Below are 17,392 nucleotides of genomic sequence, written 5' to 3'. Positions count from 1 at the left end.
ACTTCACACACACACACACACACACACATATATGAGCAAATATACTGTATTACAAATATAAAGATTTGTAGTGATTACATTTGCATATTTATTTAATATGCAAATAAATATTTTCTCTTTATAGTGCATGTACTATACTCATGTTATACATTTATATATAAGAAGTGTATAAAAAGTTATATTTTTATTATATACAATTAATAGTAAAATTACATTTATTTGCATATTTTATGTATTAAATAAATATTTTATTAATTCTTTTATGGTATATGTACTAAATTTATTCTCATATTATATACATTTGTATTATATAAAATTTAATATTTTTAGGTTTTATGTCCTAAGATTGTTAGATGGGTCTTTGCAATCAATGCTTGTGAATTCGACAGACAAGCTCACACTTATTAGGGGTAAATGAATGCAAATTTTTTGCATGACTTTTTGTTTTAGATTTCTAAGGTAACAAAATAAATTAATTTCTGTTTACTTTTGGCTAGTGTTATTCTAGTATCATTAAGATATTTGATATTTAGACTTAGTTTTTATTTTATTTTTATATTTTTAGTTTGTCATTTTGTTTTGAGTTGTCATTTTTGTTAGTTTTTGTTTTTTAACATGTCTAGATATAGTTTTATTAATTTTTATTTGTTTTATTAGTGCATCAAGTCATATTAAACGAAAATGACAAATTATTTATTTATTTCAGTGCAGGTTTATTTTATTTTGAGGAACAAAAGTAAACGGTATAGTAACTCTGGTTCCTGCTGTAGTTTTTGTCCGTTCTCTGCATGCTTTCGTTGTGGACTTGGAAATCTGTGCGTCACTGAATGTTTTAAACCTTGTAAAACACCAAATTCCTTTTCTCTGAAACAGCTTTTCCAAACGTGCAGCAATTCAGTTTAACAGAAGTTGACTTTAATTGATTTTCCCGTGTAGTTAAACGTTATCATGCTGCCGATTTCACAGGCTTGTTTTCACAATTTGTTGAATTTTACTGTTCAACACCGAACCGCGAAAGCATTGTTGACTCATGTGGTGAGGATTGCATGATCGTTTCTTATTAGCTTATTGTCTCTTGTTAGCTGGTTTTTGACTGGTTCAGCTGTTTTTAACTGGTTTTTAGCTGGCTTTTTGCTAAATCAGCTGGTTTTAGCCAATTTTAACTGGTCTCTAGTGTTTTTTTGAATCAGCTGGTTTTACCTTGTTTTTAGCTGAATTTTTCTAATTTACAATGTTAAATCACGTTAAAAACTTACTAGCAGCATGCTAATCATGCTAGAAACATAATAACATGATAACCATGTTAGCAACATGCTAGTCATGCTAGAAACATGCTAATAGCTAGTTAATCTTGCTAGCAACGTGCTAGTAACATGCTAATCGTGTTAGCAAACATGCTAACCGTGCTAGAAGCTGTTTTTAACTGGTTTTTAGCTGGCTTTTTGCTAAATCAGCTGGTTTTAGCCAATTTTAACTGGTCTCTAGTGTTTTTTTGAATCAGCTGGTTTTACCTTGTTTTTAGCTGAATTTTTCTAATTTACAATGTTAAATCACGTTAAAAACTTACTAGCAGCATGCTAATCATGCTATAAACATAATAACATGCTAACCATGTTAGCAACATGCTAGTCATGCTAGAAACATGCTAATAGCTAGTTAATCTTGCTAGCAACGTGCTAGTAACATGCTAATCATGTTAGCAAACATGCTAACCGTGCTAGAAACAGGTTAGTAACTTGCTAATCATGCTAGCAACATGCTAGTAACATGCTAATCATGGAAGCAACATGCTAGTAACATGCTAATCATGTTAACAAAATGCTGGTAACATGCTAATCATGCTGCAAACATGCTAGTAACATGCTAATCATGGTAGCAACATGCTGGTAACATGCTAATCGTTTTAAAAACATGTTAACATGCTAGTAACATGCTAATCATGTTAACAAAATGCTGGTAACATGCTAATCATGCTGCAAACATGCTAGTAGCATGCTAATCATGGTAGCAACATGCTGGTAACATGCTAATCATTTTAAAAACATGTTAGCAACATGCTAGTCATGATAGAAACACCCTAGCAACCACCCCAGGTACCCTAGCAATATGTTTTATACCTAAAACATTCAAACTTTAATCTTTAAAACTTTTACATTTCAAACTACTTCAAACTGAAAACCTTCAGACTGCAAGCTTTTAAAACTTTTTAAAACTTTCTGGCTAGGCTTTTTCAAGCCAACTTAAAGCGTGTCTACAAACTTTTCAATCTAGTTATTATTAGAATCAATCAGAAAAATCCACAAAATTATGCAGCCCTAAAGAGTGACTTCTCTTTTTAATGTGGTATCATCTTGGTTTTTCTTCCCTCTGTAATTGACGGTTTAGTGGTTTTGTACGGCCGGTAGCTTTAGTGTTCCCCTAGGATGCTGTTGATCATGTTGGATTGAAAGCGATTGTGCTGGGCAGGTTTGGATGAGCGTGACCTCGGGAAATCAGCCACATGTGCCTTAAACCCAAACAAGACCCACAGGAGAACAAACAGCTTATGCTTTTGAACAGATAGTTTGACTTTTACAGCACAAGATGTCATTTCAGGACATTTCACAAGCAAATTAAAGAGCTTTATAAATCCATTATGTGCTTTAAATGGTGGTGATATCAACAAATTGCTTTTACAGCGTGAAGCCTTTTGGATTTATACACTAGACACGTTGTCCCCTAGAGGATTAAATGAGGACCTTGATATTCGTCCATTTCTTTAAACACAAGATATCTATCTACATATAATAAACGCTTTGTGGTTATTGATTTGTAATTATGTACCTAGGCAGGCATCAATTAATGTTATTAAATAATATATTGAGAATTATATTCGTGTATTTTGCATAGCTTTATATGTTTTGATTTATTTTTATTTCTTATTTTTGTTTCTATGTTTTTCTCCTTGGTTGATATGTTATTGTTTTGGTATTATTATTATTATCACGATAATATTGTACGGTCATGTGACCTTTGATCACCTGGAGGTAGGCCTATAAAGATTGGGATATCAGTGTTGTTCATTTCTCTGATGAAGAGCCTGCGTGCTCGAAACGTCACATGCTATGCGACAGTTTGTTTTTTTTAAATCAATTCTTTTGGAGCTTTGGTGTTGCCGACTTTACATTTAAAAAATATATTATAAATATAAAAATGCTATTTTTTAGTATAAATATATAAGCATTAAGAGTGAATTTACATTTCTTTGCATATTCCATTTATTAAATGTGCAAATTGTCTATGTGCTATGTATTCTCATTATATACGTTTATAAATAATATAAAATGTAATTTTTATTAAAATATAAAATTCATGAACAGAATTACATTTATTTGCATACTTATTTATTTATTAAATGTGACCCTGGACCACAAAACCAGTCATAAGGGTCAATTTTTTGAAAGTGAGATTTATCCATCACCTGAATAAATAAGCTTTCCATTGATGTATGGTTTGTTAGGATAGCACAATATTTGGCTGAGATTAGTGCTGGGCGGTATACCGGTTCATACCGAATGTATTGTTATTTTGTTATTGTTTGTTATATTGTTATTGTAGTGTGTTATTTTTGTTATGATATGAATTTTTTAAATACTGCAATACTTGCAATTTAAGTATGTCACTTAAACAACGTTCGGAACGCGACACTGTTTGAAAGGGGTCCATTTTCACTGTTGCACTGTGGTGAGACTTAAGACTGCTTTTGTGCTCCAGGGTCACATATATATAAACAACATTTTATTCTGTCTTTTATAGTATATATACTATATTGTATACTCATACTTTCTTTATTTTTGAGCCAGAGGAAAACATTTCACAAGCATTTATCCAAAACATCCATTATGTGCTTAAAAAAAAAAACACTCGAAACTGTGCAAAGTTGGAATTGGGCTCTTGATATTTCCTAATTCTAAAAACTCTGCTATGAATAGAAATGGCAAAGGCTGGAAATAGAATTAAGTTATTAAAGTGCATTAAAGTAGATGCATATCCTCTGCAGCATTTTTATGAAACCAAACGGTTCCTCCAACGGTTTGTTCCCCTGTCAGGGTGTATTTTTAGAGTTCAGGGTTGATGATCATGCAGTGCAGTAAGTGTATATTAGGGAGTCAGACGGGACGCTCGTGAATGAAGCTCTGTGTCTCGGTGGCACTGGTGGCTCGGGCCCCGGCTCCCACATCTGAACCTAATGAGAGAGAGCAGACCTCATCCAGTCTCTGTCAGAGATGCTGTTACACTGAATGTGGGGTTTGGCTCGCTCTCTGTGGACTCTGTTCTGGTGCTCTGGAAACATTACAGGACTCCATACTGTATAATGGTAGGGTAATAATGGAGTGTTTAATTGTATGTGTGCTCTTATGCCGAGGGACTTTTCATTTCATTTGCAGGCTGTGCAGACGTTTGAGGCGGGGGTTTTGAATGATTGAAGCTCATTATACCGTGATGTATTTTACATTTGTGATTCTGATTGGCTGACAGATATTGATTTTCTTTAACTGCATTCTTCAATTGTCTATGCAAATAAATAAGTATACATTTTTTTATTTGTCTTTAAGTTTAATGTATAATAAAGCAAGGTATTAATTTCTACAATTAAAATGTATTTATTTGCATATATAAAAAAACAAGTATATATAATTATAAAAAAGTGTTGGGAAGTAACTAGTTACATGTAACTAAATTACGTAATTTAATTACAAAATAAATGTAATTGTAATCGGTTACAGTTACTGAGAAAAATGTTTAATTAAATTAGTTACTTATGAAAATGTTAATGATTACAAAGGGGGTTTCATCTGTTTACATCCTATTTGGGTTTATGTAGCCTATATTCTTTTTTTTTTTTTTTTTAAGATTAATAGTTTTTTTCCCAAGCCATTGTTGGATGCCAGTGTTTCCGTGTCATAGCTATGCAAAGATTTGATTTCAAAAACAGTATCATAGCTATTATAATATTTCTTGTTATGGTTTTAAATCTGTATTTAACCTCAGAATTATCTCAAAGTAAAAAGAGGTGCTAAAGTCTGATTTTGTAGTGGCTGTGCTTTAAAATTAAATTATTATAATCTTATTACAAGGGATAAAAGATTTCGAAAGTGATAGTAATCAGTGTTGAGTTCTGTAAGGTTAACCCTCCCTGCTTTACATGTTTGAAAATGATTAACAGTTGAAAACATTAGAAATGTAGAAAAGTAATCAAATGTAATCAGTTAACATTAATAAAGTAATTGCAGTAGTTGCACTACTTATTACATTTTAGATAAGGTAACTTGTAATCTGTAACCTGTTACATTTCCAAAGTAACCTTCCCAACACGGAGTATAAAATACTACATACACTAAAAGGAGAGAGTGTGTATATACATATTACATGTATTAATTAAATATGCAAATAAATATTTATAATTGTATAGTATATGTGCTATATTATATGCTCTATTTTAAATCTATAAAAATTATTTTTTACAATTATAAAAAGGAATGGTAAAATTGTATTTGCATATTCGCTTAATATGCAAATAAGTATTTTTTTATGTTATGTGCTATATACTATCCTAATATGTATTTATGTATTTAAATATATAATAATGTAATATTTTTATTGCAAATATAAATATTTAAAGGAAAAATAAGATTTACATAACCTTCCCAACACGGAGTATAAAATACTACATACACTAAAAGGAGAGAGTGTGTATATACATATTACATGTATTAATTAAATATGCAAATAAATATTTATAATTGTATAGTATATGTGCTATATTATATGCTCTATTTTAAATCTATAAAAATTATTTTTTACAATTATAAAAAGGAATGGTAAAATTGTATTTGCATATTCGCTTAATATGCAAATAAGTATTTTTTTATGTTATGTGCTATATACTATCCTAATATGTATTTATGTATTTAAATATATAATAATGTAATATTTTTATTACAAATATAAATATTTAAAGGAAAAATAAGATTTACATATTTAATGCTTATAATTTTTCTTTTTATAGTATGTACTATTCTGCACTCATATTACATGCATGTATATTATAAATATATAATGATATAATATTTTTATTATAAATATAATAGTATAGTAAAATATTTATTTGCATATTTTATTTATTAATTCTGCAAATACATGTTTTATTCTTTCTTTTATGGTCCATGTACTGTATTCTCATATACATTTGCATATATAAAAACTTAATTTGAATTAGAAATATAAGAGTAATAGTAACGTAAAAGTAATTATGTTTTAAATATGCAGATAATTGTATTCTTTGTTTTTTAGTATATGTACAATATTCTATACTGATTATAAATATCTAAAATATATTTGTATTATAAATGTATACAAATTTATAGTAAAATGACATTTATTTGCATATTTATTTACTTATAAAATATGCAAGTTATAGATTGTAAATGTTTTTGCACATTTAATAAAACGTTTTATTGGAGTGTCCCACTTTTAATACACAGTAAGCTCATTTAAGGACTGGTTTAGTAAGATTTTACCAGATTTATTATTATTATTTATTTTTTTTTACATTTTATTATGCATGTAAAAATAGTTTTTGTTTATTTTTATTGTATTTTTACTTTAACTTGTATTTTGTGTTACTCCGTTTTTTCCCCATGAAGATGGGCCTCGGACCTTAAAATATATACTGCTAGTACATGCACATGAATAATTGTCATTAATTGTCAGTAAATCAGCAGCTTGTGTGTGTTTGTGTGTTTCAGCGTCTGTTCCCGGAGCGTGTCGAGCCAGCGGTCGAGGTCTGCAGCCCAGAGGGGTGAGAGTACGTCAGGTGGCTGATTTTAAGGTGGACACCCGTAACGCTGGCAGTGGAGATCTGAAGGCCACCGTTAAAGGACCCAGTGAGTGAGCAAATAACACACTGGTTGATTCAACACACAATCATTCCCTCCTGTTACAGACGCTCGCTTGACCAGTTTACAAAACTCAAAAAATGAAAACTCTAGTAATCTCGAGTAAAGAGTTGACATGGCACTTTTTCATGTTGATTGAGTATTTGGAGTGAGCAGGGACAGTTTCCCAGACTCTGGTGCTGAAATGAATCATCTACACACATCAGTCTCCATCAGCAGGTCAAGCGTCAGCTCCTCTGACTGTGATTAATGACCTGACCGGTTCACACTGTGACTTACAGGACACAAGTTTATCTCTGTGGAATCTGAGCAAACCTGCTCCTGCTATTCATCTTCATAATCTTCAAATTCATAGGAAAGAAAATGCATTGGGGGGAAAATGCGTTTTATCCCTGCCGTTCTTATCTAATGGTTTGTGATTGAATAGTTGAAGTTTCTCATGTTTTTCCTGTCTTGCAGAAGGTCTAGAGGAGCCTGTGAAACAGAAGGATGCTTCAGACGGTGTTTACTCGTATGAATACTATCCACACACACCTGGCAAATACACCGTCAGCATCACCTGGGCCAGACAGCACATTCCCAAGAGGTACCAATCACAGCTCTACAACTCATGCAGCTTTTACCTTCAAAGCCAGAGCCACTTCACATATCACTCCATTGTGCTCAAGAATTCTGTTGTTTTAGTGCTACCAATCATAACTTACGGGTTGAAACATTTATTTGTTTTTGTTTATTTTGTTTTCTGCATAGATTGTGGGTCCTACACATTGCCATAGTATAATATAAATCATATTTTAAATTAAATTTGTATTTGTTGTATTAAAATTAAATCTGAATAGATTAAAGTGCAAACTAGACATTGCCACAGTATAAATTAATATTATAAATATTTTAAATATATTAAAACCGATTTTACTCTAATTGAATTTTGTTGATTAAATCTGTATAAATTAAAGTGGGTACTACACTTTGTCACAGTATAAATAATATTATACATATTTTAAAAATTTAAACTACTTTTAAATTAAAGTAACATTTTATTTAAATTGTTTATAAAATCTGTATAAAGTGGGTACTACACATTGCCACAGTATAAATAATATTATACATATTTTAAATAATATTTTTAGTTAATTTTATTAGAATTTTGTTTATTAAATCTTCATAAATTAAAGTGGGTGCTACACATTACCACAGTATAAATTAATAGGTATAACTTTAGTATAGGGACCAGTTGTCACTATTAACTAGTTGCTTATTAGCATGCATATTATTAACATAAATAGTTTTTAATGAAATTAAAATACATTTTTATTGTAATTTTTTTTATTAAATCTGCATATCTTAAGTAGGTGCTACGGATTGCACAAAATAAATGTTTAAACAATTTGCATTGCATAAAGTAAAGGATTTTTTAGAATTATTATTCTCAATACGTTCTCATTATGGTCATTTTTATTTCTTTTGGATTTTTTTTACATTTAATCTGCAGTGGGTGCTACACATTGCCATGATTTAAATAACATTTAATAGAACTATATAATTCTTATTACTCTCAAAAGGTTCTCATTATTGTCATTTCTAACTTAAAACAATTTTTTTAGTTATAAAGCTGCATAGGCTGGATTGACAATTCAAAAATATTAACAATTTGCATCACATTAATTCTAAAGAAAATGTGTTTCATTTTTACGGAAATATCACATTTTCTTCACAGTTAAATGCATAAAAAGATTGTAAAATAGGCTTAGTTTATATAATATAATATATTTTTTTCCTTTTGATTTTGGAGTGATTTGTGCAGTGGTAGAGTTTGTTGTAGTGCTACCAGTGCTGTTGTACAGGTGGAAACAGATCGGCTCCAGATGTACTGAGTGTCTCGTTGCATCAGTGTTATTCAGATCTGCCAACCGGATGAATCTGATCATGATTGTTTGGGTATGAAGGCATAAGCGTATATAAACACACGAGGCTTGGGGTAAATGTGTGTGTTTGGTCTAAATCAGAACAGACTGTGTTATAGATGATCTGTGTGTGTGCTGGGATTCAAATCAAGACCGGATTTATTGTTCAAATTGTGTCATTAAGGATCATCAGGGAATTTGTCTGATTGCAAACGGCTCGTTTGTACATGTGAAAGGGTTTAATGTGGAGTATGATGTAAGACTGTATGACAGAGTTTATACTTCATGATCGTCCATTTGTAAAATATTTAATTCACTGGATTATGGACAAAATGATATTTAAAGTAAGTACAGAACGTGCTGTTATTGTTAACTATTAAAATATTTTTATTCATTTGAATAAAGCTGAAAGCTAAAATAAGTATATAAATGTATATGTAAAATTATAGATGGAAAACCAACGTAAAACAAGAAATAAAAATAAATTAAAGCTAAATATAAATATTTACAAAAAATAAATGAGATACTTTTAAAGAGTATTAATGAAAAACTTAAACTGAAATAAAATAAGTTTAGGTTGAGTAACAAAATTACTAAAACTGGAATAAATATAAATTAGAAATATTAAACAGAAATTTAAAAACTAATAAAATAAAATGTGTAAGTATTAGATGAAAAACTATTACTAAAATGAATAAATAGAATTAAATAGAATTTATATTTATATTAAATTTAAATAAATAGAACGTTTAATAAACTAATAAAATATGTATGTATTAGATGAAAAATGTATTAGATGAAAAAGTTAGTGCTAAAATTACTAAAACTGTAATATATTTAAAGCTAAATAGAATAGAAACACATAAAAACGAATAAAATAAAGTATTAGATAAAAAATAAATTTGAAATTAAAAGAAGAATTTGCAGTACTAAAAATACAAAAACTTTAATGAATGTAAATTAAATGTAAATAGAAATATTTATTTAATAAAACTAATACAATAAAAATATAGAAGTATTAGATGAAAAATAAGTTTAAGTTAAGATTGGAGTACTCAAATTGAAAAACTGAAATAAGTATAAATGAAAGATAAATAGAAATGTTAAAAGAAAAAAATTAAACCAAAAAGAAAAAATATAAGTATTAGATGAAAAAGCTTGAGTCGGAGTACCAAAATTACTAAAACTGTAATAAATATTTAAAAAAAGCTAAATCAAAATAGTAATAAATACTATAATAGTATTGTATATAAAACTGAAATAACACTGGTGCATAATATATAAAACATACCTGGTTTGAATTTCCAGTAAAAACAAATCTATGCTGATCTATCACAGCATGAATGATTTTATGATTGTAATTGTAGATGAGGTTTTGCTCTTGATATGTAGGTGGTGTGCACTGCCAAACAGACTCATTGGTGTGCGACTGGAGGCTCTCCTGTGCGAGTCTGTCAGAGCTCTGGAAACCACCGGGACACGGCCGGTCACACTGTATAGAGTAAACATCTTACTTAACAGACTGAGGAACGCAAACGACGGCTGCTGACAGATGCGCTTCTGCAGAAACATGCTGCTTTGTGTTAGAAAGCAGCTGCTGCAGCACCAGAAATGCCTTTTTTAAGTGTTTTTCGCATTTGGTGGAGGTTTTATAAGATGCCGTGGTGTGTGGCCTTTCTGGTGATCACATGCATGCCGGATCGGCCAATCAGATTGCTGCACTGCTGGAGCCCAAATGGCTGAGTGAAGGAGACAGGCTGCATTGAAGACAATCGGCCTGCTGTTCACCTGGACGTCAGCCTCACACACACACACACACAGACACACACACGGAGGGAAGCGGAGCCGTGACCCCTGTTAAAGTGAAATATTCTCCCCGCTGTGTTTCTTCTGTTAACACAAACTCTCTCTGATGGGAGGTTTCCGCTGACGTAGAGTCCGAGTGTTGGAAATGGAACATTCTCACTAACTAGAGACATCGAAGCTGTCAGGTTAACACGTGTTTGGTTAAATAAGGTGTTTAGCTGTGCGCTTGTTTGACACATAATGGCATTTTGACATTTAAGCTGTGCTGACCTTCATAGTAATTTATCTGGTCTTATTTCACCTCGAATTAAGAAGAGTAAATTAAACACATACTTTGCATAAAATTTTTCTGTAATTTCACATTATTTTCATGACAATTAAGCACATTTTACCCCAAAATTATCATTATTATAATAATGCATTATGATTTTTATTTATTTTTTATCATTTATTATTTTTAACAGTGATTTCTCACTCTGTTTAAATTATTTAAATTCAATATATATATATATTTTTTTTTATTGTGTTTGTAAAATTGTAATTTTTTCCACATTTTTTTCATTTCTGTAATTGCTTTCATTTAAATGTTTAATTAATTTTTTATTTGTACATTTTTAAATCGGCATAGACTGCATTGCCACAGTTTAAATGTGTTAAAAGTTGCGTTACATTAATTGTGAAAAAAATTTACTTAAGTTTATAGAAATAAATGCATTGCATTTTGCATTTTTTATTATTATTTTTTATTTATCTCATTGTAATTTTTTTGTAAATTTTTGTAATTATTGTAATTTTATTTTATTTGTACATATATAATTTTGTAATATTTTTATTTTGTAATTTTTAAATCTGCATAGATTGCACTGCAACAATTTAAATAATAAAAAATTATGAAAAGTTATTTTATTTTAAGTCCATAGTTTCCTATTTTTATTCCTTAATTTTTTTGTAAATAATATCACTTTTTCTTCACAAATAATGGTCCTCAAATTGGCTTATTTTTGTTATACAAAATATGGTTTATTTGATTTATTTGGATTTTGGAGTGAAATGTTATCTGGACGTGAACTTGTACTGTACATATATCTCGAATAACGTTTGTTTTCTTGTGTTCAGTGATTTTGAGGTTCAGGTGGGCCCTGAGGCCGGGCCGCAGAAGATCCGAGCGTGGGGTCCGGGTCTGGAGGGAGGCGTTGTGGGAAAATCTGCAGACTTTGTGGCTGAATCCATCGGGACTGATGTTGGAGTTCTCGGTGAGATCACAGAGTCCTCTGATCAGACACGTGGCACATTTTATCACACAGTAGTCACATTTAGATCAGGATCCACAAAATGTTTTCTCAGCCTGTTATGTAAATTCTTTCCCTGCTGTAGGCTTCGCCATCGAGGGTCCGTCTCAGGCCCGGATCGAGTGTGAGGATCAGAACGACGGCTCGTGTAACGTGAGGTACTGGCCCACCGAATCGGGCGAATACGCCGTCCATGTCATGTGTGATGATGAAGACATCGAAGACAGTCCCTTCATGGCCTACATCGTCCCTGAGAACAAAGCCAACAATCCTAACCAGGTACATGAGGCAGTGGAAAATATACATCATATAGAAGAAATGACATTAGTTTCATGACATTTCTCCCCAAAATTCTTATTATTGTAATGTGTCCTAGGATATTTTTTGTGATGGTTTTTGTAATTATTATTAGTGAGTTGCATTATTGTAATTTTTTGTAATCAAATTTTTAAAATGTATTTTATAAAAAAAACTGAAAAATTGAATTTAAAATATTTCATTAATGATATAACCTGTTGAATATTAAGACTTATTAACAGTTAATTTGATGCAATACATTTTTATATTTTTTTATTTGTCTTACAATTTTCAAAAGGTTCTTATTATTGTAATTAGTTTATATAAGTGTTAAAATCTAGATTGCATTGCCACAGTTTAAAATAAAATCTTTAAGTTGCAGTAAATAAGAAAAAATAGAAATAAAAATGTCTATGATAATAACCTGTTGAGATCTCTCTCTCTCTCTCTCTAGTTTTTCCCCCTGCTGTACCGAAATCACACCGAACCGTGACGTTAAAACCGAGGTACGTACCGAACCGTCATATTTGTGTACCGTTACACCCCTTATATATATATATATATAGTTCACAATAAATGCAATGCTATTTTTAAACTATTTATATTTCTAAAATAAAATATGTAAATTGTGGCAATGTGTAGTACCAACTTGTAAAATTAACTTATAAAGCTTATAAAATTATAATAAAAAATTGAATTTAAAATTATTACAATAATGATGTAACCTGTTGAATAAGACTTATTAAAACAATTTATCAATTAATGTGATGCAATTTTTTGAAAAATATTTCTTATTATTCTCAAAACATTCTTATTATTGTAATTTGTTTATTTAAATTATTAATTGACATTTTTAAACTTAATTATTTTTACTTTTTACTTTTAAATCCGTAATTTAGATTCAAATTCAATGCCTTGTTTTTAAATCAATTAATCTATTGCTTTCTTCTGTTTTGTCTCTCATTAGGAGAATCATCCATCATTGCTTAAAGAGTATTTCTGTTACTGCAAAAGCACAAACATCCTATAGCAACAGAACAAAGAAAAATAAAATGCATTAAACAAATACAAATTATTGTATTGTTATTGCAAAAAGGACATTGCATTTGTGCGTTTACTAGGCTATTAGGCACGTTTGTTTTTCACAAGTGTGGTTGTTTGCAGGTCAGGGCTTATGGACCAGGACTGGAGAAGTCTGGCTGTGTCATAAACAAACCGGCGGAGTTCACCGTCGAGGCCAAAGACGCCGGAAACGGACCGCTGGGAATCATCGCACAGGTTCGGCCGAGCATCAGCTAATAAATGTGAGCGACACAAACCAGTCTGAACTGAACTCACCCATGTTGCATTTGACTTCATTTGTTTTCCCAGGATGCAGATGGAGTCCCCATCGACATGAAGGTGAAGAGCAATGGGGATCACGTGTATTCCTGCTCGTACACGCCGACCTCGGCCGTCAAACACACGCTGGCCGTGACCTGGGGAGGCGTCAGTGTTCCCAACAGCCCCTTCAGGGTAAGAGCGACCGAGACCGAGGGCAGAACCGTTATCACAAACTCAAAGGAGCCTTCAGCTGTCAGTACTAACACACTAGAGCGACTAATCACACTAACTACAGCTCATGCTCTTAACACTTCACCAGCCCAATATAAACCGGTCATCATCATAACCACCTCCGTTATGGAGCGCCGCTGCTATACTGTCAGATAATTTCAGCTGTTCGCTTTGAGTTTAATGCGGAATATGAGAGATTGCATTGGTGATATGGCTTTAGGGAATGAAACGGCAAAATGCACATTGTTTTACAAAATGTTTAGTTGATTCGTTTGTAATTGCATTACATGTTTCTTAAGATTAGTAGGGTGAGCAAAAGCATTGTATTTTTGTTTTCAAAAACTTTTTTCGTTTTCAAAAACTCCTATCAAATTGAATGCATATTATTTTTCATATTTTTTTTAATCAATTTGTTTTCTTCTGTTTTATTTCTAATTAAGAGAATTATCCATCATTGCTTAGAGTATTTCTGTTCATGCAAAAGCACAAAATCCAAATACATTTCAGTATGTTTGTAACATTAAGTGATTTTTAAATGTTTCCAAAGATTTTGCACAGTATGAAATTGTATTAGATTATAGTATTATACGCTGACTGCTTTGACTGCAAAATGGTGATTTGTGGTGCTTTTTCCAGAAGTTAAAAAAGAAAAAATATTCTCAAACTTGAGCAAATATTTAATATAGAACTAACTTATTTATATTCACTAATAAAGAATGAAGGCCAAAATAAGTTTGACTGAATTAATATTAGTATTTGTTAAATGCACACATGAATTGAAGCATTATTCCATTATAAAAAAAGTTCAGAGTAAACATTTGCTCATATGTCACTCTGTATTCATGCTTTTGTGGTCCTTACAGTCCATTTCACAAAACAAACTCACTGCGCAGTTTTAAAGAATGCAGCTTGCTTTTACTTAACTGATCATGCAAACACTTCACAATGTCAAACTCTGGAAAAATGCAGCTTTCGAAACTGAGTACTAACATGTTTATATTTACAGATACAGGGGACTTTTCATTTACTTTTATGCAATAAGTGTTTGATTTAAAAATTTTGCATTTAATAAATTCTAGTACTAAATGTTTGAATGTTTGTTGTGTGTGATTTATGTGAGTTTGCGTTTATTTGCATGTTCCTGGTTATCTTGGAAAAATAACTCATTTGTAAACGCTTCAAATAATCTTCAATAATCCTTTCTGCACTCTGAAAATGCATCAGATGTTTTTAGGCTTGCTTTGCATTGTTTTTTATTCTCTCAGAATGTGCAATGAAGTCTGCATTACTTGCTGTCATTAACATTCAGGAGGCTTTATTCCATTAGGTGAATGTCGGAAAGGGAAGCCACCCTCACAAAGTCAAGGTGTTTGGCCCAGGAGTGGAGAGAAGCGGACTGAAGGCTCATGAACCGACACACTTCACCGTGGACTGCACTGAAGCTGGAGAAGGTAATGCACGTTTACTGCATTCACTAAATTCAGTGCTATTTCATGTGAGTTACACACGGTGTGTCTTGTGTTGGTGGTTCTTCAGGTGACGTCAGTGTCGGAATCAAGTGTGACGCTAATGTTATCAGTGATCAGGAAGAGGATGTTGATTTTGACATCATTCCCAATGCCAATGACACCATCACTGTCAAATACATTCCTCCTGGAGCCGGACGCCTCATGATCAAAGTGCTTTTTACTGATCAAGTGAGTGACTACCACAGGGATATATAGAAAACATGATCATTTTCCAGTCTTTGGAAATATGGTGTTTTCATTTAACATGGAATGCCCTGAAATAATCATTTAAAAGTATCATAAATGTATTTATTCTTTTATTTTTATTTAATTTTGTTTATATTTATTTAATACTCATTTATTTTTCAGATGTATTAGAAATTCATGTTATAATTTTATTTTAAACTATTTATTTATATTTAAATGCAAGATACAATTGGATGGTCAGAACGATTCTGTTATAATTGTATTTTATTTATTTATTTGTTTTTGTTTATTTTATTTTAAATTTGCCATCCAGATGGATAAAACAAATTGGATGTCATAAATGTATTTGTTTTTATTTATTATTATTTGAAGATATTTATTTTAATGAATTCAAAATCCAAGCGGATTGAAAATCATGTCATAAATGTATTTATTTATTTAAAGCCATTGTTTTAATTCAAAATCCAAGTGGATTGAAAAATCGTGTCATAAATGTATTTATTTATTTAAAGCCATTATTTTAATTCAAAATCCAAGTGGATTGGAAAATCAGGTCATTAATCTATTTATTTGTTTATTTATTTTAAAGCCACTTATTTTAATTCAAAATCCAGGCCAATTGGATAATTGTGTCATAGTTTTTTTTTTGTGTTTTGTTTTTTTTAAAGCTATTTATTTCTTTTAATTTTAAAGAAAAATCCAAGTCAATTGAAGAATTGTGTTGTAGTTTTTATTTCATTTATTTAGTTTCTGATATTTTATTCATATTTTAATGCAAGATCCAAAATGATGGCCCTGACAATATTATTCATTCATTCATTCATTAATTTTAATCCAAGAAAATATGATTTCTGAATCTTTCCAAGTATGGTGTTTTCATTTTAAATGATCCGTTTCAGGAAATCCCGGTCAGTCCGTTCCGTGTTAAAGTGGATCCCTCACATGACGCCTCCAAAGTGAAAGCAGAGGGACCAGGGCTCGCCCGAGCAGGTGTTTTGTCTGGTTTGATGATAAATGGTTTGACCTTATCAAGAATCTGGGTTTAATTTGATGACTTTTGAGTCTCATTGAGTTATTTTTGTACCATCTTTGTACCATCAGGTGTGGAGAGTGGAAAACCAACACACTTCACTGTTTACACCAAAGGAGCTGGCAAAGCTCCGCTGGACGTGCAGTTTTCTGGACCTAATAAAGGACAGCCCGTTCAAGACTTTGAGATCATTGACAACTATGACTATTCCCACACTGTGAAATACACACCGCTCCAGCAGGTAGGGATCTGCAATGGAGAAACACGCATTTAAAAGCAGTTCAAGGATTTCAAATTGGTGAAAGGGACATCTTTCAGTATTTATCTTCTGGCATCATCATTCTGCTTTGCTGTACCAATTCAGGGAGAGATGGTGTTAACAGTGACCTTTGGTGGAGACCCTATTTATAAAAGCCCCTTCGCTGTGGGTGTCACGGCTCCGCTGGACCTTAGCAAGATCCAAGTGGATGGCCTGGAAAATCGTATGTCATTTAAAAAAAATATATCATTCATTCTTTCATTCTATGTACATTTTAATTCAAGTTTCAGTGGATGGCCTGGAAAATTTTGTATTTTGTTTATTTTAATTTTAGACAATCTTATGTTTATTTATTTATTAAGCAGTTTATTTATTGAATGGCCTGTTTTGTTTTATGCAATGCTATGTTATTTAATTATTTATTTAATAAATATTTAAATGTTACTCCAAGGTCCAATTGGGTGGCCTGGAAAGCTGTGTTTTTATTTTATTTTAAGTAATATTTATGTTTAATAATAAATATCTCCATTTTAATCCAAGTTTCAGTGGATGGCTTGGATAATTGTGTATTTATTTAAATTATTAATTAATTAATTTATT

At 31.2% G+C, this 17,392-nt stretch overlaps 1 protein-coding gene across 2 annotated transcripts in view; it reads left to right on the top strand.

The window, feature by feature from the left end:
* Positions 1-17,392, top strand: part of LOC107680511 (filamin-B-like) — a 115,408-nt gene that overhangs the window by 46,402 nt on the left and 51,614 nt on the right. For both annotated transcript variants that reach the window (XM_016476412.1, XM_016476411.1), the window contains exons 8-18: positions 6,789-6,926; positions 7,398-7,524; positions 11,765-11,901; positions 12,023-12,216; positions 13,399-13,512; positions 13,606-13,749; positions 15,116-15,239; positions 15,325-15,485; positions 16,403-16,493; positions 16,605-16,774; positions 16,898-17,015. In XM_016476412.1, coding sequence (XP_016331898.1) covers positions 6,789-6,926; positions 7,398-7,524; positions 11,765-11,901; positions 12,023-12,216; positions 13,399-13,512; positions 13,606-13,749; positions 15,116-15,239; positions 15,325-15,485; positions 16,403-16,493; positions 16,605-16,774; positions 16,898-17,015 — 1,518 coding nt within the window. The remainder of the gene's footprint in view (positions 1-6,788; positions 6,927-7,397; positions 7,525-11,764; positions 11,902-12,022; positions 12,217-13,398; positions 13,513-13,605; positions 13,750-15,115; positions 15,240-15,324; positions 15,486-16,402; positions 16,494-16,604; positions 16,775-16,897; positions 17,016-17,392) is intronic.

Source organism: Sinocyclocheilus anshuiensis, unplaced genomic scaffold (genome assembly GCF_001515605.1).
Source record: "Sinocyclocheilus anshuiensis isolate Anshui unplaced genomic scaffold, SAMN03320099.WGS_v1.1 scaffold308, whole genome shotgun sequence".
NCBI lineage: Eukaryota > Metazoa > Chordata > Actinopteri > Cypriniformes > Cyprinidae > Sinocyclocheilus > Sinocyclocheilus anshuiensis.
The sequence above is the reverse complement of the archived record's forward strand: the minus strand, read 5'-3'. Positions and strand labels throughout refer to the sequence as shown.